The 23582-nt window shown below is 45.6% G+C and overlaps 1 protein-coding gene across 2 annotated transcripts in view; it reads left to right on the top strand.

Moving 5' to 3' along the window:
• LOC121284926 (SH3 domain-binding protein 4-like) overlaps positions 1–23582 on the top strand; it is a 78733-nt gene that overhangs the window by 46780 nt on the left and 8371 nt on the right. For both annotated transcript variants that reach the window (XM_041200851.1, XM_041200852.1), the window contains exon 4: positions 21995–22183. In XM_041200851.1, the coding sequence (XP_041056785.1) occupies positions 21995–22183 (189 nt within the window). The remainder of the gene's footprint in view (positions 1–21994; positions 22184–23582) is intronic.

Genomic DNA, 23582 nt, shown 5'->3' with positions numbered 1-23582 from the left:
CATACTCCTTCAAGTTGTTCTTCTAGTATGTATCTAGTTCCCATTTGGAGGCAGCTATTGAATCTGTATCAAACACCCTATCGGACAAAAAGCTAACCACCCATTGCGTTCAAATAAGTTTTCCTCGGGTCGCCTGTGGTTTTCCCCCCCCCAATCACCTTAGATCAGTGCCCTCTGCTTATTGATCCATCAACCATTGGAAATAGTTTGTCTTGATTTAACTTAATCCAAACCCTTTGACATTTTAAACACCTCGATCAAAGCTCCCCAGCCGCCTTTGTGTAAACCTGTGGGTTTTGAACACGAGGCTGACCCCATGCCCCCAGACTTAACATTCATGTACGCAATGTGCATTTAATAGACACTGTGATCTGTTTACCTGGGAAATATTCACCTCTTAATTACTGGATAGCGTCACTTTAAACATCTCAAGTATGGGTGGTAGCAATGAACAGTGAAACCCTGAGCATCGAAAACAGGAAAGTCTAGTTACTATGGAGAGGCGTCCTTTAATTACAGTATATTCTTTCCGCCCTTTTCTTTCCATTATTAAACTTCTAGTCAACTATTGAAAGATAATTAACTAACAAATCATAAGCCCATGTGACTGATCGGTGGTCTGACCTGTTCAAACTGATACTCTTTAGCTTACTACCTTGGGGAAGGATCATTATAGCTGTGCTGTATTATGTTACTACGCAGAATGACCTGTCGTGATACAATAGGCAATAACCTGGCCAGGTTCCTCCATCTTTGGCTCATAATCATGCATAACATTGTTAGTTACATAAGAATGTAAAAATAAGAGGCCATTCATAGAAACATGGGACACAGGAACAGGAGTAAGTCATTTGGCTCTCCGAGCCTGCTCTGCCATTCAATATGATCATGGCTGATCTTTTATCTCAGCACTACACTCGTCTCTCCCCATACCCCTTGACACCTTTAGGGTCCAGAAATTTATCTGTTTCCTTCTTAAATATATACAGTGACTTGCCCTCCACTGCCTTCTATGGTAGAGAATTCCACAGGTTCACCACCCTCTGAGTGAAGAGGTTTCTCCTCATCTCAGTCCTAAATGGTCCACCCTGTATCCTGAGACAGTGACCCCTTGTTTTAGACCCCACAGCCAGAAGAAACATCATCTCTGCGTCCAGTCTGTCCAGCCCCATCAGAATTTTATACATTTCAATGAGATCCCCTCTCGTTCTTCTAAACTCTAGTGAATACAAGCCTAGTCGGCCCAATCTCTCCTCATATGACAATCCTGCCATCCCAGGAGTCAGTCTGGTGAACCTTCACTGCACTCCCTCTATGGCAAGCATGTCCTTAGGTAAGGAGACCAAAACTGCACACAATATTCCAGGAGTGGGTTCACCTCGGCCCTGTACAGCTGCAGTAAGACATCCTTGCTCCTGTACTCAAGTCCTCTCACAATGAAGGCCAACATACCATTTGCCGCCTTAACTGCTTGCTGCACCTGCATGCTTGCTTTCAGTGGCTGGTGTACAAGGACACCCAGGTCCCTTTGTACACCAACATTTCCCAATCTATCACCATTTAAATAATACTCTGCCATTCTGTTTTTCTTACTGAAGTGGATAACTTCACACTTATCCACATTATACTGCATCTGCCATTTATTTGCCCACTCGCTTATCATTCAGTCCCATAAGCCTGTACTATTATTTAATTAGATCATGGCTGATCCTTGTCTTAGCTCCATTTACCCAACCTTGGTTCTGTAACCCTTCATACCCTTGCCTAACACTCATCTGTCAATCTCCATTATGAAATCTGCAACTGAACCCCATCCTCAATAGTGTTTTGGGAGAGAGAGCTCCAGATTTCCATTACCCTTTATTGTGAAGGAGTGCTTCCTGACATCGCCCCTGAATGGCCTGAATTTAAGTTTAAGATTACGCCTCCTTGTTCTGGACTCCCCACCAAAGGAAGTAGTTTTCTTTCTCTGTCTTCTTACCCTCAGCTCCTTCATTCATCTTAAACACCTCAATTATATCAACTCTTAACCATCTATGCTCAAGAGAATGCAAGCCTACTCCACCTAGCATGTCCCCACTTAGCCCTAATGTCATTCTGGTCAGCCTTGTACTGCGCCCCCTCCAAGGCAAATATATTCTTCCTGAGGTGCAGTGCTTAGAACTAACTGCAGCACTCGAAATGGGGATTAACCAGAGCTCTCTCAATCTGTAATATAACACCCAGCCCTTTGTATACCAGTTCTTGAGATATTTTTAAACAATGTTTTTCTACAGTTCCAGTAGTTCTCAGTGATTTCTGTACTTGGATCCCTAAATCTCTCTGTTCCTCCACTGTTCCTAGCTTCACCCCACTTGGAAAATATTCTGATCTATTTATCTCATTTGGCCTTATTGAACTCCATCTGCTACAGTTTTGCCCATTCACTTAATCTATGTGTCCCTTTACAACCTTCTGCTCCTGTCTACACTACTTAATGTGTCACCCAAATTGGTGGAGTCAGCAAACTTGAATGCACGACTCTCTCTATCTCTTCATTTATAAATATGGTGAAAAACTAAGGCCCCAGTGCAAATCTCTTGAATGACACTATTAGTGACATCTTGCCAATTGGAGCCCATGCCCATTATCTCTACTCCCTGTTTCCTAGACCGTCAGTTGCCTCTATTTCTATGCGCTCCCTTTTTTGTTCACCCTGGGCTCCTTATCTGCTACATTTGAAAAAAGTATCCTAGACCGGAGGCCAGCTGTGTAAAATGGGAGCTCTTCTCACAAGCTGATAAGAACAATTATTATGTACCTTCGAGCTGTGAGCTTTCCATACTTAGTCCTTCAATTCACCTCACTTCACTGTCGCTGGGTCAAAATCCTGGAACTCCCTCCCTAACAGCACTGTGGGTGTATTTGCAACACATGGACTGAGTGGTTCAAGAAGGCAGCTCACCACCACCTTCTCAAGGGCAATTAGGGATGGGCAATAAATGCTGGCCCAGCCAGCGACATCCACCTTGCATGGAAGAATGAACTAAAACTTGCTGTTCTACCAGGCCGTTGAAGAGACTGGAGCTGGAATGCTGGTTCATGGGGAGTTCTTGCTTACCACTCCACAGCTCTGTTTCAACTCATCTTGGGGATGGGTGGTTGGCTGGAGACAAACTTCTGAAGGGGAGAGGGGTATCCACGGTACTTTGGAAGTGGATTTTGATTTACAATTCTGCAGATAGGAGCTGCATGTAGTTGAGAGTCAAGGTCTTTGCTTGTTCATCGATCGTCACCTTGCTATACCACTGTGTGTACAGTCGGAGCTTAATGAATTGTCTTCCTCAGTATAAGCATTTTGCCCTGGATATGGGCTATTTCAGGAATTGCTAAAGGCTTCCTGACTTCTGTTACAAAAAAATGTGTTGGGAGTTCTCTTCGAGCTGCTAAATCCAACAGATTTTTCCATTTGCTTCAATCTTGTTTCCGTTAACCTCATTCATTAATAAACTGGAGAGAGGTATTTTCAGACTTGAAATAAGATCTGTCAATGAGAGTTGTCCACCAGTTGGGAAACATAGACGGTGTGTTGTGGTACCAGTGCACGTTTTCAAAATGAAGAGGTTTCATTGTTCTCTACCCAGTCTGCTGCTTCAGACTACTTCACAAATAATGCTGGGAAGCAAGAACTCGTCTATGGCGGCCATCAAAGATGAGGCAAAAATGGTCTGTGCCCCTCTCGAATCCTGAGGGCACTCTTTTTAAATCAAGCCATGAAAATTCACATCTAACCTCTGCTCAATGACTGGTGTTCAAAGTCTCTGACTCATGGCTCACCCACCACACTGTCTGGCTAGCAGGACCAACGCATGTTGAAGGTGGGATTCGGCACATTGTTTAAAAGGCAAAGTCAGGAATTCACATTAGTGCGCATTTTAAAAGCTGGGAGACTTACTTTAACATTGATCCATCACACAAAATGGAATTGACAGTTCCTGACTCAAACTAAATCCACTGTTCAAATGAGTTACCATTTCAGTATTCCAGCCCAAGTTTTGTTTTTGGTGTGGAAATATAATGCCTGCTTTCCCTGCTGTTTATGAGTTGTTATTCTGGGATCGAATTGGTTCCCACTATCCACACAGTCCATAAGCGGCAAGTCCAATTGGGTTGGAGTGTTACATTCATACACACGCCAAAAAGTGTTGTTGTCTAAGTAGGTGGCAATCCAACCCCTAACCAAAGTGCTGTAAAGTCAGATGTCCACATGCTCCCCTATAAGGCGAGAGGCTTTGCAAGCTGCAGTCCCTGGCAATCTGATTCTGAAGCCCTGCTATATTTGAGCTCGTATTTTATAATCACTCTTTGAAAATCTCCAAGATCCAACAAAAATTCAAAGGACTGTTGTTAAATTGGGGCACCAAGATGCATTATTAACAATATTGAATGCAAACTAGAGCAAACAGTTAATTTTAAACTAATTAGTTTCAGAGGTTCAATATGCAGACCTGTCAAAAATACAGATGTTTTGATAACCCTGCTGTAGATGGTTATGAATATACGAAATAGGAACAGGAGTAGGCCATTCGGCCCCTCGAACCTGCTCCACCATTCAATAAGATCATGGCTGATCTGTTTGTGTTTTGAATCCCACATTCCCATCTAACCCTGATAACCTTTGATTCCCTTGCCTAACAAGAATCTATCTACCTCTGCCTTAAAAATATTCAATGGCCCCGCCTCCACCACCTTCTGAGGCAGAGACTTCCAAAGTCGCACAACCCTCAGAAAAAATTCCCCCTTATCTCCGCCCTAAAAGGGAGACCCCTAATTTTAAAACAGTGCCCCCCTAGTTCACCCACAAGAGGAAACATCCTTTCCACATCCACCTTGTCAGGACAGTTCTGGATCTTGAGTTTTGATTGAATGCTCTCAGATGATGAGAGAGAGTTATTATTAAGTAACGGCTGAAGACTAACCTGTGTTGTTGACAATGCAGGCACCATCCTTGTCTCAGTGACAGGAATCAAGAGTTTGAATATCACGGACTAAAGCCCAGCTCCTGCGACTTGAGCACGTGATCTAGTTTAGCAATTATGTACAGTACTGACGGAGTGCTACACTGTCAAAGGTGCCATCTTTTGAATGAGATGTTAAACCAAAGACTGCCCCCCTCAGGTGGATGTAAAAGACCCCATGGTGCTATTTGAAGAAGTGCAGGAGTTTGCAGCGAGGGGGAGGGAGAGGGGTTGGTTGGGACGTGAGGATTCTCCCAATATCCCTTGGATAACATTAATCATATTATCTGATTATTTATCTGACCACGGTTTGTGGGGGGAGGGTTGTTATGCACGCATTAGCTACCGTACCTCTCAACATTACAGCAGTGACAATGTGACAAATATACTTGATTGGCTGTAGGGCGCTTTGGGATGTCCTGAGGTTACGAAAGGTGCTATAGAGGCGCAAGTCTTTTGTTAATGGAGTGGTCAGTAATGTTGCCAATTGCACAGAGCCATGATGCCAGATCCCCTCGTGCCTGTTTTATCTGCAGGGGCTGTTGCACTAAAGCCATAAATCCGATCCTTAAGTTTTGTCTCTCGTCCACACGGTTCACTCCTGAATGACAGTCCTTTCGATTGACTGACTGGAGTTGAGGGAAGAGAACCAACCCTCAGTACTCTCTCGTGCCGTTTGTCAGCAGTGGAAGTGACAACAACGGAAATAGGTTGTTTTCAAGGAATTTTCGGCTTTGTTCCAAACAGGATGTGCTGCCTTGATTAATCACGTTTTAAAACCGAAGACAGCACTGTTATCCGAGCGATATTGGGAGAATCCTCACGTCCCAACCAACCCCTCTCCCTCCCCCTCGCTGTTTTGCATGTCAAGGAGAACGGATGCAAATTATAGAGGAATCTTGGAGAGGCACTGGCTTAACCCTGCAGCTGACCTCTCAATTGTTGCAAAAATGTTTTAAAGAGCCCCAAACTTGTTTAAATGTCAAATGGATCATTAGCTACCAAAATTGGGGAGGCGGGGGAAGGAAATTGTCAATGATTTTGGATTAAATCATTTTGTATAACGATTAAGCTATGGTGCAAATCAAAAACGACGCTGTCTGATTTCACTATAATATTGGCAAAATACTTAACCAAATTCTGCTATTGCATCCATCTTATGGTCTTATCTGCTGTTGTTGGCAAATACTAAATGTTCTGTACAGTCAACAGTTCAAACAATGAATCATTAAGGCCGACTTGCACCAGGGCAGTTTCTTCACTTGCAGACTAGTGAAGACAATGTACATGTATTTTTGTCAGTTTGCCATATCCTTGAACATTGCATCAGAACCCATGAATACACTCACTCATATAGAACCACAGAAAAGTTACAGCACAGAAGGAAGCCATTCGGCCCATCTTGTCCATGCCAGCCCAAGGACACCCAGGTGCCCTTTCTAATCCCACCTTCCTACACCCTGCCCATAGCCCTGCAGCTTACAGCACTTAAGGTGCAAATCCAGGTACTTTTAAAAAGAGTTTAGAGTTTCTGCCTTTACCACCAACTTGGGCAGCAAATTCCAGACACCCACTACCCTCTGTGTAAAAAAAAGTTCTTCCTCATGTCCCCCCTACACCTTCTGCCACTTATCTTGAATCTATGTCCCCTGGTTCTAGAATTCTCCACCAAGGGAAACAATTTCATTCTGTCCACTCTATCTATTCCCCTCATAACTTTGTACACCTCAACCAAGCCACCTCTCAGCCTTCTTTGTTCTGTGGAAAATAACCCCAACCTATCCATATCTACCTGTCATCCATTTGCTGTTTAGAATTCTTGGCTAAAGGAAATATAGGAACATCCATCTTGTGTTGAACTCCCCCTTATTAAATGTGGTACGTACAGAGTCCTAACCTCGGGGATGTGCTCCAATACAGAGTTGAAGTGGTCTTTGTGCCTCCAATGTCCTGTAATTTTCCCGTATTCGGCCATTGGCTGTCGAAGGCAACGCCCAGATATGTTTTTTTTTTCTGGATGCTTACAGCTTCATGTTAGAGAGAGTTGACCAGCAGAAACTATGGACATAAGAAATAGGAGCAGGGGGTGGGCTCGTCAATCCCTTGAGCTTGCTGCAGCATTCAAGAGGATCATGATCGATCTTTTACCTCAACTCCACTTCTCCGTCCTATCTCTCAATTCCAAAGATCCATTGGTCCTGTCTTGAATATATTCGATGACTGAGCATCCACTGCTCCCTGGGACAGAAAATTTGAAAGATTCATCACCCTTTGAGTCAAGAAATTTCTCCTTAACTCAGTCCTAAATGGCTGACCCCATAATCTTAGACTGTAACTTCCAGTTCTAGATTCCCAGCTAGGGGAGACAACCTCCCTGCATCCTCCCTATTCCTTTACATGTTTCATTGAGATCAACTCTTATTCTACTGAACTCGAGGAAGTATGGATCTAGCCCACCAGGAATCACCCTGGTGAGCCTTTGCATTCATTCTGAGGCAGGTATATCCTCCTGAGCTGGTCTAGATTTCCCCATAATGGCAAGAAAGATGACATGTAATGTAAATTCCGCCATCTATAACCTCCTTTGTATTTTTCTGCTTCTCTATGGATTTTACCAAGGTTTTTGATAAGTCCCCACATGGCACACTGATCAACAAAGTAAAAACCCTTGGGGACTTAAAACAACTTGAATCCAAAATTGGCTTGGTGGCAGAAGGCAAAGGGTCATGGTTGAAGGGTGATTTTGTGACTGGAAGGTTGTTACCAGTAGGGCTCAGTACTCAGCCCCTTGTTTTTTTTTGTAGTTTATGTTAATGATTTTAACTCAAGTAGGGGACTTGATGACGAACTTTGCAGATGATACAAAAAAGTGGCCATGCGGTTGACAGCGAGGGTGAAAGCTTTTGGCTGAGGGAGGATATAGATGAGCGAGGGCAGGAACGTGGAAAATGGAATTCAGTCTGGAGAAGTGTGAGCTAATGCATCTTTGGGAGGTGCATCAAGGCCAGGGAATACACAATAAATTGGAGGACACTGGGTAATGTGAAGGAACCTTGTAGTGTATGTCCACAAATCTTGAATGGTAGCATGCTGGGTTGATAAGTTGGTTAAGAAGGCACATGGCAAGCATTCCATTATTGGCTGAGACGTAAAATATAAAAGCAAGAAGATCCTACCCTAACTGTTTACAACACTAGTTAGACCACAACTAGAGTATTGCATACAGTTCTGGTCACCACATTATTGGAAAGATGCAACTATACTGGAGAGGGTGCAGAGAAGATGTACAGAGCACCGTGTCAGGACTGGAGAATTTTAGCCATGAGGAAAGATTGAATAGACCGGGCTTGTTTTCCTTGGATCAGAGGGGACCAAGGGGTGATGTAATTGAGGTGTATAAAATTATGTGGAGGCCTAGGCAGAGTCAGCAGGGGTGATCTATTGACCTTAGTAGAGGGATCAAAACCTGGGGGGCACGGATTTAAAATAATCGGCGGAAGGATTAGAGGGGAGATGAGAAAACATGTTTTCACCCAGAGGGTGGCGGGGAGCTGGAACTTGCTGCCTGAAAGGGTGATAGAGGCAGAAACCTTCATCACGCTTAAAAAGTCCTCGAACGTCCACTTGTAGAGCCATGACCTCCTGGGCTATAAACCTACTGCAGGAAGGTGGGGATTAGCCTGGTTGGCATTTTGTTGACCAGCATGGGCACGATGGGCTGAATGGCCTCCTGCGTTGTAAATGTTCTATGATTGTAAACAGAAAGTGCTGGAGTGAACATGGCAGCATGTTCAGCATGAGTACGGAGAGCGGCCAACGTCTGCTCCAATCCATTCAGCGACTGTCCAAACCCTTGGTACATTCACGTAAAACTGTGACCAAATTGATGTCTTTGCTTCTCCTTTCCACAGCTTCCTGGTTGACCTGTTGAACGGAACAATTTTAAATGACAGTATGTGAATTGGGAGAAGCATAGTAATGGAAAATGTGAGCAGTTGTCGGTTAAATTATCCTACAAGGCCACTTCATAAATGTCAGCTCGGAGTAGTCTGCCCTGTAAACACCTTTCAGATCCTGTAATCTCAGTGGAGGCAGGCAGAAATGACCAGGGCTATTTATTAGGCGACCCTAACTTGGGCCTTTTCAGCTTTTATCTGATAAAACTTGTTCTGCCATTTCAAATCAACGCACAAGTTATTCTATTCAACCTAAACATAGGAATGTAGGAGCAGGAATAGGTCATTCAGCCCATCAAGCCTGCTCTGCCATTCCATGTGATCATGACTTCCACTTCAATGCCTTTTCCCCCACACTATCCCCATATCCCTTTATGTCACTGGCATTCAGAAACCTGTCAGTCTCTGCTTGAGACGTACTCAGTGACTGAGAATCCACAGCCCTCTGGGGTAGAAAATTCCAAAGATTCACAAATTGTTGCTTCTGTCTTTACAGAGGCCACTGTGTGGGCCATAATTCTAGTTCAATGAATTTTAGACCGTTGTTGGGGGCACGGTCAGTTCGCTGTGTGGTTAAAGTCAAGATCATCGAGGGACTTTATGATACGACAATTCACAACAGTGGCTTCCATAAAACAAGAGTCTAACGTTGAGGGAATGCTGGAGGTAAAGGTGTCAACATGTACTTTTTTTCTGCTGAGTGTGAATGCTCCTGTTTTCTGGAGGAATTCACGCTGTTGGCAGACCATCCGACACGTTATTTCCCAGGCACGGTTGGGGGGAAAATAAATAAGCAAGCAGAAAAGAGCTATGAAAGTTAAATACTGTTTTGGCGAAGGTGATAATGGGGCAGTCCACGGAATGTTGAAATAGCTTAAGTTATGGTATACAACATATGCTATAATTTCCTTGGATAATAGCATATGCCATTAATGTCACTTCCTGGCTGCTGGAAGCTCAAAGCTGAGATGGTGCAAGTAGCTGATCAGCCTGGCGTAGCTGGTGCTCTTGAGCTGTAATGCTAAAACCATCCCATTAAGACCCCGAGATAGAAGCAAAATACTGCAGATGCTGGAAATCTGAAACAACAACAAAAATACCTAGAAAAACTCAGCAGGTCTGACAGCATCTGCAGAGAGGAACACAGTTAACGTCTCGAGTCCGTATGACTCTTCATCAGAACTAAGAAATATAGAAATGAGGTGGAATATAAGCTGGTTTAAGGCGGGGGTGAGGCAGATAGAGCTGGATAGAGGGCCAGTGATAGGTGGAGGTAGCCAAAAGATGTCATGGACAAAAGGACAAAGACGTGTTGACAGTGGTGATATTATCTAAGGAATGATGACATTAAGGGTAGAAAGCAGGACGAGCAAGTGACAGATAGCCCGAGTGGGGGTGGGGTGGGGGGAAGGGATCGAAATAGGCCAAAAGGTAGAGATAAAAAAATGGATGGAAATACATTTAAAAAATAATGAAAATAGGTGGGAAAAGAAAAATATATAAATTATTGGAAAAAAGGGGGATCTGAAAGGGTGTGGAGATGCAGGAGAGAGTTCATGATCTAAAATTGTTGAACTCAATATTCAGTCTGGAAGGCTGTAAAGTGCCTAGTTGGAAGATGAGGTGCTGTTCCTCCAGTTTGCGTTGAGCTTCACTGGAACATTGCAGCAGGCCAAGGACAGACAAGTGGGCATGAGAGCAGGGTGGAGTGTTAAAATGGCAAGCGACATGGAGGTCTGGGTCATGCTTGTGGACAGACCGAAGGTGGGACACCAGCCTTTGTGTGTTTAGTAAAGCCCAAAGGTGTGATTCTCCGTCCCTCCACTATGATGCTCAGTTATTGGAACAGTTGAGGCTCTACTGCATTGATGTCAGATCCACCAATTCAGCTTTCAAATGTTAAAAGAGGAAATGGAGACACACCTGTCAGTGCCTTGTTAACTGTTTGGCTGCCTTATTAATTTAAGTCTGTTTAAAAGCAGCCTGGAGGGATAGGTGTTTGAGTCGAACCCTTGCCCCCGACCCACATCATGAATGTGAAGTGCTGTAATGAACAGGGCCAGCGAGAGAAATCATGGACCTTGGTGATTAGCACCATCTGCATCGCCCTCTCCCAGGGCCTGGTAAAGAACTGTTGTTCTTTTTCATTTCAGTGATGTAGAACCCCCAAAGATGGGTTGCCCTTTTTAAGGTGCACAAGATAGTCATTTCAGTAGAATACCTCTATATAGCAGTTTGTGTATAAAGAAAGTGTAGTTCCCCTTGTATAAGTTAGCTACAATCATGAACTCTTTTAACTGTCTCTCCAGTTTGTCTTTAAACGTATCAAAAATGTTTTACACACACTGCCTAACGAGATGGCCATGTTCACCCAGCAAGACCCCAAGTGCTACAGCAAGTGAGTGGCTACTTAACCTTAGGAATTACTAGACACAAAAAGACCGAGGTCCAACTCCTTCACCTTCGACCAATCTGATAGTGGCATGGTGCAATGACAATGAAATTATTGATTAATTATATCACCCAATCTCCATCAATTAGTCCACAATCCGTACAAGCATGATTGAAAGACTTGTATAAACAGAGTGTAATATAATCACCAGTATTGTAGCCCAGAATAATACTCTGTGATTATTGGGGAAGGAACTTTAGTCATAACGTGGGAAGAATCCATTACTCCTTGCGTAGAGCACAGGGATCTTTTAACATTTACTGGAATGGGTGGATGCGTCTTTGGATTGATGCCCCATCCAAAGGATGGTGCTTCTGGCATTGCAGCACCCTCTCGGTGAGTACTGCAGTAAAGTGTTAGCCTGAATTGGGCGCTAGAGTAGAGCTAGAGCCAAAGCAATTCGAACTCTTGAGGTGAGAAAGCTACCACTTTATCTCCATTTCATGGTTTAAAATTTCTAACACAACCCCACTGCTTCATCACTTGGTAAGTTTGAGATCAAGGTCTTAAACTTGGGCTGAATGATATTACACTAGTATTGATGACATTCATGTTTGCAACTCTGACAGAAAGGGCAGTTCCTGCGTGAGCTGGTGCCATGTTTGATGCCATTTTAGCAATGATGCAGATGGGAAGTTGTGATTGAGAAAACGTAAGACCATGTCAGTTGCTGTTTGGAATTGGATTGCTGATTAGTCTAGATTTGAATCTGGATGAGAAATGAGGGCAGTTTAAAGATTTTGAAATTATTAGTTGTATCATTGTATCAGATGGAAGTTCTTTATATAAAAAGACCCTTTCCTACATGTAGGGAAGTCCCATCAATAAGTGAATAAGGTTGATCTATCTCTTCCTCCCACCCCAGCAGTCCTAATATGCATCCTACATGCAGGCCACTTATGAACTACCTGTGCAGGTAGAGAGACCGATTCAGCTCAAAAACCAGGATTGGGACTCGCACCTTGCTGTAACGTATCTGTACTGTCCTTGGCTGTAACGTACTGTAATGCCCCTCGCTCGGACGCACCGTACCGCCCCACCCTGCCCCTGTCTGCAGATCACCCCCTGTCTGCAGATCACCCCCTGTCTGCAGATCACCCCCTGTCTGAAGCAAGTTGCATATTGTTGAACACCTGTTGCTGTACGGAGCAGAGATGATGAAAGCACAGATTTTAATTGTCGGGTCTACAGCACATTGAGCTCCTCTGAATGTATAATAGCATGAATCCAGAACTTGTCCACAATAGTTATTTTATCCTTTTAGCAGTCTGGTTGCTTACAACTGTGTTTAAGTGATGAATGAGAAACTGCTTTTGATCCATTGGCATTTTGCAAGTTGGCCACAGTGCATGAGGAGCTCACCATGTAACACTGCCCATCAAACAGGAGTTGCATTTCAAGCATTTACTTATGTGAAACACATCTTATTATCTCGTAAAGCACTGTTATGCAAGTGCAAAGATCACTAAATTTCTGTCCCAGACACTGCAGCTAGGTTGTATTTCATGGGAGAGAAAAAAAATGATTTGGGTAAGTTTCTCTTATTGTCCTTCAGTTTTGTTTTGCTTGTGTGGTTGGCATGGTGCCTGCGACCCAGCTGCTTCAGCATGCCTTATCTCTGTGTATCTTTACTGAACTACAATTCAGCTTGGGAACTGGGGAGGAGTGCTCAGACTGATTTATCTTCACACTCCCATGCACACCGTGTTCTTACACATGCATCACGAAACAAAACTGCCGATGCTTCTTGAGAAGGACACAGCTGGTGTTTCTCTCTTAAGGCTCTGTGCGTTGGCAGTGTGTTCACAATGCAGAGAACTGAATGGATGTATTATCTCCTCTGATTGAATTACTCAATGTCATTTTAGTATTAATCATCCCCCGAGATTCTTCATATTAGCTTTTTTCAGTTTGATCTCTGTTTGTAGTACTCATTTTATTTTTGAAAATTTGATCAGTATTCCACGTCAGCTTACCAATTGTTGACTCATGCACTAAAATGAGCTGGTTGAACCAGTCTTCATTAGCTTTGTATTGGGCAGTGTTTACAGCTGTTTTCCTCCCACACTACCTCCTCCCCCCGACACCCCTGCCAAGTGGAACAAAAACACTTTCTCCTGGGGCATTTAAACATTGCTATAAGGAGGCCATTCGGCCGATCAAGTCCCTGCTGGGCCTCTGTAGAGCAATCCAGTCTGTCACATATCCCTGTTCTATCCCCATGACCCTGCAAGTTTAATTCCTTTAAGTGCCCCATCCAGTTTCCTTTTTGAAACCGTTGATCATTTCCACTCCTGTCACCATAACTAAAAGGATAAACTAACCATCAATCTTTGGGTTGCCACTATTGTACGCTCTGAAGAAACCCTAGAACCGAGAATTAAGTCCCCTGCTTCCGTTATCTTTGATTCCTCATTGTGGAGACACTTGAGATTATTCAACCCCTTTCAGAGGGGAGTTGTGTTACAGTTAGGGGAATGACCACCCCAATTCCTGATCTCAACAGAACCTGTCTGCTCTTTCCCCTGTTCTTTGGAGGTAGGTTCCATGCAGACTATGTATCAAACTGCTGTGAGTGAGTGGGTGGGGGCAGAAGAGAGGAGAATATAGAGGAGTTCACTATTGGTCCTGAAGAATCCTGCTCCAGACACTATGAAGTAGGCTTCGTAGTCTTCAGTATGTAACAGCAAGTCTATTATAAGCTCATAACTATATTTGTATATACCAGACCCTACTACAACGGCCCCTCTCCAAATTATTGAACATTATCTTCATTAGGGTCGGGAACTTCCTTGTTGGAACACCCACTGGTAACTAGCTGATATCTCTCCTTTTCTACTCAGAAGGCAGTGGCTTATCCAGTGCCAGCATTCCCCCTGTGATATCCTGTCCAGGCAGAATCACCCCTGTGATACCCTATTGAAATAGGGTCGCTCCCTGTGCTACCCTGTCCAGGTAAGGCCACTCCCTATGATACCCTGTCCAGGCAGGGCCACTCCCTGTGATACCCTGTCCAGGTAGGGTCGCCCCCTGTGATACCCTGTCCAGGCAGGGTCACTCCTTGTGATACCCTGTCCAGGCAGGGCCACTCCCTGTGATACCCTGTCCAGGCAGGGTTGCTCCCTCTGATACCCTGTCCAGGCAGGGTCGCTCCCTGTGCTACCCTGTCCAGGCAGGGTCGCTCCCTGTGCTACCCTGTCCAGGCAGGGTCGCTCCCTCTGATACCCTGTCCAGGCAGGGTCACTCCCTGTGATACCCTGTCCAGGCAGGGTCACTCCATCTGATACCCTGTCTAGGCAGGGTCGCCCCCTGTGATACCCTGTCCAGGCAAGGTCACTCCCTCTGATACCCTGTCCAGGCAGGATCACTTCCACTGATACCCTGTCCAGGTAGGGTCACTTCCTCTGATTAGGGAGAGAGTTCCTGGATTTTGACCCAGTGACAGTGAAGGAACAGCGATATATTTCCAAGTCAGGATGGTGAGTGGCTGGGAGGAGAACTTCCAGGTGGTGGTGTTCCCATCTATCTGCTGCCCTTGTCCTTCTAAATGGTAGAGGTCTTGGGTTTGGAAGGTGCTGTCTAAGGAGCCTTGGTGAGTTTCTGCAGTGCATCTTGTAGATGGTACACACTGCTGCTACTGTGCATTGGTGGTGGAGGGAGTGAATGTTTGAGGATGTGGTGCCAGTCAAGCGGGGCTGCTTTGTCCTGGATGGTATGAAGCTTCTTGAATGTTGTTGGAGCTGCACTCACCCAGGTATTACTGTTTGTGGGAGCTTGCTGTGTGCAAATTGGCTGCCGTGTTTGCTCCAATACTGCAGCGACTACACTTCAAAGGTACTTCATTAGCTGAAGTGGGTTTTCAGATGCCCCGAGGTCATGAAAGGTGCTATATAAATGCAGGTTGTTCTTTATTTGGGACTACAGTGAAAGAATAGAAGGGAAATCCTAAATTAAAGGATACTGAAGAGGGGAAATGACAGACTGTCTTGTGAATGAGATGTAAACAATTGTTAACAGAATTGATTCAGTTCTGAATTCCATCTTTGCTGGCTACTTACTTCCAAGTTATTTTTAGCAGTGAAGTGTTTAAAATGATTTCATGCCGTTTTTTTTTTAAAACAATCCCCTTCCATGCGGCGCAAGGTCTTTTGACGCAGCTCTAGAATTCCTGCTACATGGAAAGGAAAGGATGTGCATTTATACAGTGCCTTTCACGACCTCAGAACACCCTAAAGTAGAATGGGACATTACGATGTAGTCACTGTTGGACTGTAGAGAAAGCCACAGCCAATTTGCACACAGCAAGCTCCCACACAGGACGTGATAATGAGCAGATAATCTGTTTTATTTGTTGGTTGAGGGATAAATGATGAGCAGGACGTAGTGGGGAACCCCCCCCAAAACCCGGCCTCACCTTCTGTAAAATAGTTCATCCGAGAGGGCAGGCAGAAGCTCGACTTAACGTCCATTTGAAAGATGGCACCTCTGACCGTGCAGCACTCCTTCAGTACTGCATCGACAATGCCTGCGTGGGTATCTAGAGTGGGAATTGAGCCCACAGCCTGCTGAGCCAAGTCTCACACCTTTGGAGCCCGTATTTCATCTGCCAACTGCTTGGCTCCTGCAGCACTGCAGCACTTCCGCAAGGTGAACTGTACGTGTTAAATGCAGGAATGTCGGAAGTATGTCACCAAGTATCCTGAATGGGGAAAGAGCCAAGGAGTAGGACTAACTGGATTGCTCTTGGAAAGAGCTGGCACAGACTCGATGGGTCAAGTGGCCTCCTGCTGTACTGCATGATTCTATAATTCTACAAATACCATTGAGGAACTACAAAGACATAATTTGTAATACTCAAGATGGGTTCATTATATCCTGGTGCAGTGCAATCTCTCTGATTCAGCTGCTTTGGTGCCCACAATGGATGACACACGTGCTCAGTTGATTGGAAACCTTGTGTTGTAATTATGTTGTTGCCATTGGCCTTCCCCAGCAGCAGGTTACTGATGCTGTTCTTCCTGGAACAGCCTGATGGGGCTGGTTCATAAGGTGCTTCTCTCCCCCAAAAGCAGCAGAACTTGAGCTAACAGGAGTATGAAGGTCCTTTGTGTGCCCCTTTGCTCCCACTCAAATTAGTAACTAACCCTTAAGTGTTTGACAGATTTTTACATTTCAATCTTGTCTCATCGATCGAAGTTTGTAATGCTGGAATGAAAATTACCTCCTGATCTGCAGCCCAAAAGATATAATTAACAGATTAGTTTCATCCTGGAGGTTCGTTACTAGCGGTGTTCCCCCAGGAATTGGGTCTGAAACCAGCTACCATCTTCATTAATGACCTGAGCACTGATGTTGGCAGCTAATGTGAAAATCCCTGCAAGGGTGAAGAGTGTATAAGGAACGCAGTCAAATGCAAAGTGGTTTAGTTATGCAAGGAGGGGCCGGGGGTCGGGGGTGGTGGGGGGTGGGGGGGGGGGGGGGGGGGGGAGGCGGGGAGGGGTGGGGGGTGGGTGGGTGGTGTGTGGTAGTGCCACTTAATGACAAAGGGTATTTAATTTAGATAAATAATCATGCATGTTGGTCGGGCCACGCGGTATATATGTCTCCTTTTGTAGGGAACAATACTGAAAGAGAATTACCTGGAAAAACTCAGCAGGTCTGGCAGCGTTGGCGGAGAAGAAAAGAGTTGACGTTTCGAGTCCTCATGACCCTTCGACAGAACTTGCGTTCGAGTCCAAGAAAGAGTTGAAATATAAGCTGGTTTAAGGTGTGTGTGTGGGGGGCGGAGAGATAGAGAGACAAAGAGGTGGAGGGGGGGGGTGGGGGTGTGTGGTTGTAGGGACAAACAAGCAGTGATAGAAGCAGATCATCAAAAGATGTCAACGACAATAGTACAATAGAACACATAGGTGTTAAAATTAAAGTTGGTGATATTATCTAAACGAATGTGCTAATTAAGAATGGATGGTAGGGCACTCAAGGTATAGCTCTAGTGGGTTTTTTTTTAATATATAATGGAAATAGGTGGGAAAAGGAAAGTCTTTATAATTTATTGGAAAAAAAAGGGAAGGGGGAAACAGAAAGGGGGTGGGGATGGGGGAGGGAGCTTACGACCTAAAGTTGTTGAATTCAATATTCAGTCCAGAAGGCTGTAAAGTCCCTAGTTGGAAGATGAGGTGTTGTTCCTCCAGTTTGCGTTGGGCTTCACTGGAACAATGCAGCAAGCCAAGGACAGACATGTGGGCAAGAGAGCAGGGTGGAGTGTTGAAATGGCAAGCGACAGGGAGGTTTGGGTCATTCTTGCGGACAGACCGCAGGTGTTCTGCAAAGCGGTCGCCCAGTTTACGTTTGGTCTCTCCAATGTAGAGGAGACCACATTGGGAGCAACGGATGCAGTAGACTAAGTTGGGGGAAATGCAAGTGAAATGCTGCTTCACTTGAAAGGAGTGTTTGGGTCCTTGGACAGTGAGGAGAGAGGAAGTGAAGGGGCAGGTATTGCATTTTTTGCGTGGGCATGGGGTGGTGCCATAGGAGGGGGTTGAGGAGTAGGGGGTGATGGAGGAGTGGACCAGGGTGTCCCGGAGGGAGCGATCCCTACGGAATGCCGATAAGGGGGGTGAAGGGAAGATGTGTTTGGTGGTGGCATCATGCTGGAGTTGGCGGAAATGGCGGAGGATGATCCTTTGAATGCGGAGGCTGGTGGGGTGATAAGTGAGGACAAGGGGGACCCTATCATGTTTCTGGGAGGGAGGAGAAGGCGTGAGGGTGGATGCGCGGGGGATGGGCCGGACACGGTTGAGGGCCCTGTCAACGACAGTGGGTGGAAAACCTCGGTTAAGGAAGAAGGAGGACATGTCAGAGGAACTGTTTTTAAATATAGCATCATCGGAACAGATGCGACGGAGGCGAAGGAATTGAGAGAATGGGATGGAGTCCTTACAGGAAGCAGGGTGTGAGGAGCTGTAGTCGAGATAGCTGTGGGAGTCGGTGGGTTTGTAATGGATATTGCTGGACAGTCTATCACCAGAGATTGAGACAGAGAGGTCAAGGAAGGGAAGGGAAGTGTCAGAGATGGACCACGTGAAAATGATGGAGGGGTGGAGATTGGAAGCAAAATTAATAAATTTTTCCAAGTCCTGACGAGAGCATGAAGCGGCACCGAAGTAATCATCGATGTACCGGAGAAAGAGTTGTGGAAGGGGGCCGGAGTAGGACCGCAACAAGGAATGTTCCACATACCCCATAAAGAGACAGGCATAGCTGGGGCCCATGCGGGTACCCATAGCCACACCTTTTATTTGGAGGAAGTGAGAGGAGTTGAAGGAGAAATTGTTCAGTGTGAGAACAAGTTCAGCCAGACGGAGGAGAGTAGTGGTGGATGGGGATTGTTCGGGCCTCTGTTCGAGGAAGAAGCTAAGGGCCCTCAGACCATCCTGGTGGGGGATGGAGGTGTAGAGGGATTGGACGTCCATGGTGAAGAGTAAGCGGTTGGGGCCAGGGAACTGGAAATTGTTGATGTGACGTAAGGTGTCAGAGGAATCACGGATGTAGGTGGGAAGGGACTGGACAAGGGGAGAGAGAAGGGAGTCAAGATAACGAGAAATGAGTTCTATGGGGCAGGAGCAAGCTGAGACGATCGGTCTACCGGGGCAGTTCTGTTTGTGGATTTTGGGTAGGAGATAGAAGCGGGCCGTCCGAGGTTGGGCGACTATCAGGTTGGAAGCTGTGGGAGGGAGATCCCCAGAGGAGATGAGGTCAGTGACAGTCCTGGAAACAATGGCTTGATGTTCAGTGGTGCGGTCATGGTCCAGGGAGAGGTAGGAGGAAGTGTCTGCGAGTTGACGCTCAGCCTCCGCGAGGTAGAGATCAGTGCGCCAGACAACAACAGCACCACCCTTGTCAGCGGGTTTGATGACAATGTCAGGGTTGGAACTGAGAGAATGGAGTGCAGTAAGTTCAGAGAGAGACAGGTTAGAATGGGTGAGAGGAGCAGAGAAATTGAGACGACTAATGTCGCGCCGACAGTTCTCAATGAAAAGATCGAGAGAAGGTAAGAATCCAGAGGGAGGGGTCCAGGTGGAGGGAGAATATTGGAGATGGATAAAAGGATCTGTTGAACTGGGAGAGGACTCCTGCCCAAAGAAGTGAGCCCGGAGACGAAGACGGCGGAAGAAGAGTTCAGTATCATGCCGAGCCCGAAATTCATTGAGGTGAGGGCGTAAGGGTATGAAACTAAGTCCTTTGCTGAGCACTGAACGTTCAGCATCGGAGAGGGGAAGGTCAGGGGGTATAGTGAATACACGGCTGGGGTTGGGATTGGAAGAAAGGGTGGGGACGGAGGAACAGGCAGGGGTGGGGGGTCCTAGATGGGTGTTGGTGTCGATGAGTTGTTGTAGCTTGCGTTCCTTAGCACTTGAAAGAGAAAAAGTTTCTTGTTGAGGCGTCGGATGAGCCGAAGGATAACATGAAACTGGGGGCACGCGCAGCTTTGAAAAAGGGTATGGCGGTGCTGCTGGAGGGAGAGGTCGAGTGTGTTCATATGGCGGCGCATGGCACTGAGTGTGGATTTCAGAATGTGACGGGAACAGCAGTCCGAGAAACGTTTTATGTCCCGGAGATACCTGTAATCCTGGGTGGGTTCGAAACATGAGGGGTAGAATTTCAGTTGAAATCCACGTGGGGTAAGTCGGAGACGGAGACAGTCACTGAGAAAGGAGATATGGCACCACCCCATGCCCACGCAAAAAATGCAATACCTGCCCCTTCACTTCCTCTCTCCTCACCGTCCAAGGACCCAAACACTCCTTTCAAGTGAAGCAGCATTTCACTTGCATTTCCCCCAACTTAGTCTACTGCATCCGTTGCTCCCAATGTGGTCTCCTCTACATTGGAGAGACCAAACGTAAACTGGGCGACCGCTTTGCAGAACACCTGCGGTCTGTCCCCAAGAATGACCCAAACCTCCCTGTCGCTTGCCATTTCAACACTCCACCCTGCTTTCTTGCCCACATATCTGTCCTTGGCTTGCTGCATTGTTCCAGTGAAGCCCAACGCAAACTGGAGGAACAACACCTCATCTTCCGACTAGGGACTTTACAGCCTTCTGGACTGCATATTGAATTCAACAACTTTAGGTCGTAAGCTCCCTCCCCCATCCCCACCCCCTTTCTGTTTCCCCCTTCCCTTTTTTTTTCCAATAAATTATAAAGATTTTCCTTTTCCCACCTATTTCCATTATATATTAAAAAAAACCCACTAGAGCTATACCTTGAGTGCCCTACCATCCATTCTTAATTAGCACATTCGTTTAGATAATATCACCAACTTTAATTTTAACACCTATGTGTTCTATTGTACTATTGTCGTTGACATCTTTTGATGATCTGCTTCTATCACTGCTTGTTTGTCCCTACAATCACACACCCCCACCCCCCCCTCCACCTCTTTGTCTCTCTATCTCTCCGCCCCCCACACACACACCTTAAACCAGCTTATATTTCAACTCTTTCTTGGACTCGAACGCAAGTTCTGTCGAAGGGTCATGAGGACTCGAAACGTCAACTCTTTTCTTCTCCGCCGATGCTGCCAGACCTGCTGAGTTTTTCCAGGTAATTCTGTTTTTGTTTTGGATTTCCAGCATCCGCAGTTTTTTTGTTCTTAATACTGAAAGAGGTTGAGTGGGGAAAAGATCTTGGTGCGCATGACTCATGACCAGCGTAGAGAAACTGTAGCCAAAGCTACCTGTATCAGGTTATTGGGTTCTGTGAATGGAGCTTTTCAGTAGAAATCAAAGGACACCATTTTGACATTATACAAGTTACTTAATGATCCCCACTATGTTGTGGGTGATATATTAACTTGGGGAAGGGCCAATAGGAGAGCGACAAGAATGATTCCTAGCTTACAGAGCCTCAGCTACTCCGGCTCAAGGACCTTGCTGAGTTTCCAGGGAAGAAACGGACTTAGAGGTGACCTGATTGAGGCCTATAACATAAAGTGCTGGGAAATGCCTCTATTGGCAGATTATTCTGGTTTAAAAGATTGAGGAGGACCAGAAGAGTTTAAAATGGGTGAGAGCAGGAGTCGGCTGAACATTCGGCGACCCTTTTCCCAGAGAGCAGCCAGTCCCTGGAATGTGCTGCCAGCTGGTGTGGTGGACCCCAACTCTCTCAATCCCTTTGATCTGCCACTAGCTTGTCCTGCTTGCGACCCTTAATGTCCCCATTAGCACATCCTTTAGATAATATCACCACCGTCAGCACCCCTTTGCCCTTTTGTCTATGACATCTTTGGCAATCTCTTCTTGGCCTCCACCTATCACTGGCCACCTATCGAGCTTTACCTGTCCCACCCCCCTCTACCAGCTTATATTTCATCTCATTTCTATATGTCTTAGTTCTAATGAAGGGTCATACTTCCAGGAGACTAAACAGGTGCAGGGAGTGGGGAGGAAATATTTCAGTCATGACGCTCCGGACATTGAGTGTGATGAGGCTGGATGGATCAGTTGGCCTTTCCCTGCCCATCTATTTTTTTTTTGTGTATCTCATTTACAGCTTCTGAATTCTTCCCTTTTCTATTGTCCACAGGCTTTGTTAAAACTGGACTGCCAGGGTTTGGTCGCCAGGCTCATCCAGGATTTTGTACTGCTCACCACTGCGGTAGAAGTGGCCCCGAGATGGAGAGAACTAGCTGAGAAACTGGCCAAAGTTTCCAGGCAACAGATGGAAGCTTATGAAGCCCCCCACAGGGACAAGAACGGGGGCATTGAAACCGAGGTGAGGTTATTCAGCCTGTGCCAGTTTCGCACAGCCTAGGTCAGTGCGCGCACAATCTGGAGCTGGGGTTTGGAGCACTGTATCAATCCACATCCCGTTTTAATCGCTGTTGTAGGTTCAAATGTCTGTTCCTGGCAGAGCATTTTATGCTCAAACAATCTACATCTTTCTTTAAATCGTCTAACCTCATCCATTGAACCGACTTAGCTGCATATTGTTTAATTATCAAATCATCAGTGGAAATATTGTCTTTTAATTTGGTTCATTAAAAACCCTTTATAATTTATCTCCAATGTGCTGACCATTTGCCTTCCCAGAATCACTGTTTCCTCCACGTTTAAACAAGCTCTCCCTAATTTGGCATTTTCAGCAGTTCTCAGGACAGTGTTGCCTCTCTCCAACTCCAGGTGATAGAATGGTTACAACTTGGGAGGAGGCCATTTGACCCATCATGTATATGCTAGCTCCTTGCAAGAGCGACACAGCTAGTTGCCCTCCCCCGCCTTTTCCCTGTAGCCTGCGGATTGTATAATCATCTGAAGAGAAACAATTTCCTTTTGAAAGCCAGGATCGAACCTACCTCCGCTACAGTCAGACAGAGCATACCAGATCCTAACCAGTAATAAAGCTTTTCCTCATCTTGCCACTGATTCTTTCACCATTCACCTGAAATTAGTGTCCTCTGGTTCTTGACGCTTCTGTCAACAGGAGCAGTTTCTCCCCATTTGTTTTGTCCCTTATGACTTTGAGCACCTCTGTCAAACCTCTCAATCTTCTCTCCTGTAAGGAGAACAGCCCCAGCTTCTCCAATCCATCCACATAACTGAAGTTCCTCATCCCTAGAACCAGTCTTGTGAATCTTTTCTGCCCCTCTTAAAGTCTGGACTCAGAATTGCATACAATACTCCAGTTGAGGCCAAGTGATTTATAAAAAGTTCATAATACGTTCCTTGCTTTTCTTTTCAATGCTTCCATGTACAGTGCTCAAGATCCCATGTGCCTTGTTAGCCATTTTCACTGCCTGATGATTTGTGTGCATATGCTCTCAGTTTACTCTGCTCCTAGAGTTTCACCCTTCAGCTTATATTGTCTGTTCTTGTTCTTCCTACTAAAAGGTATAACTTCACACTGCTCTGCATCAAATTTCATCTGCTACATGTCTGCCCATCCCACTAACCTGCTCACCTCCTCTTGGAAGTCTATCACAATCCTTCTCGCAGTTCACAATGCATCCACGTTTTGTGTCATCTGCACAGTTTGAAACTGTGCCCTGCACACCTCAGTCTATAGGTGTCACCATCTGTTGAGAAGAGTTATTGGTCTCAAAATTCACCATTTCTCTACTTCCGTTTTAGAAGCTGGAGGCTGATTCTTTTCAGCCGTCCTGCCCGGTAGAAGC

Source organism: Carcharodon carcharias, chromosome 12 (assembly GCF_017639515.1).
Source record: "Carcharodon carcharias isolate sCarCar2 chromosome 12, sCarCar2.pri, whole genome shotgun sequence".
In the NCBI taxonomy this organism is placed as follows: Eukaryota; Metazoa; Chordata; class Chondrichthyes; order Lamniformes; family Lamnidae; genus Carcharodon; species Carcharodon carcharias.
The sequence above is the reverse complement of the archived record's forward strand: the minus strand, read 5'-3'. Positions and strand labels throughout refer to the sequence as shown.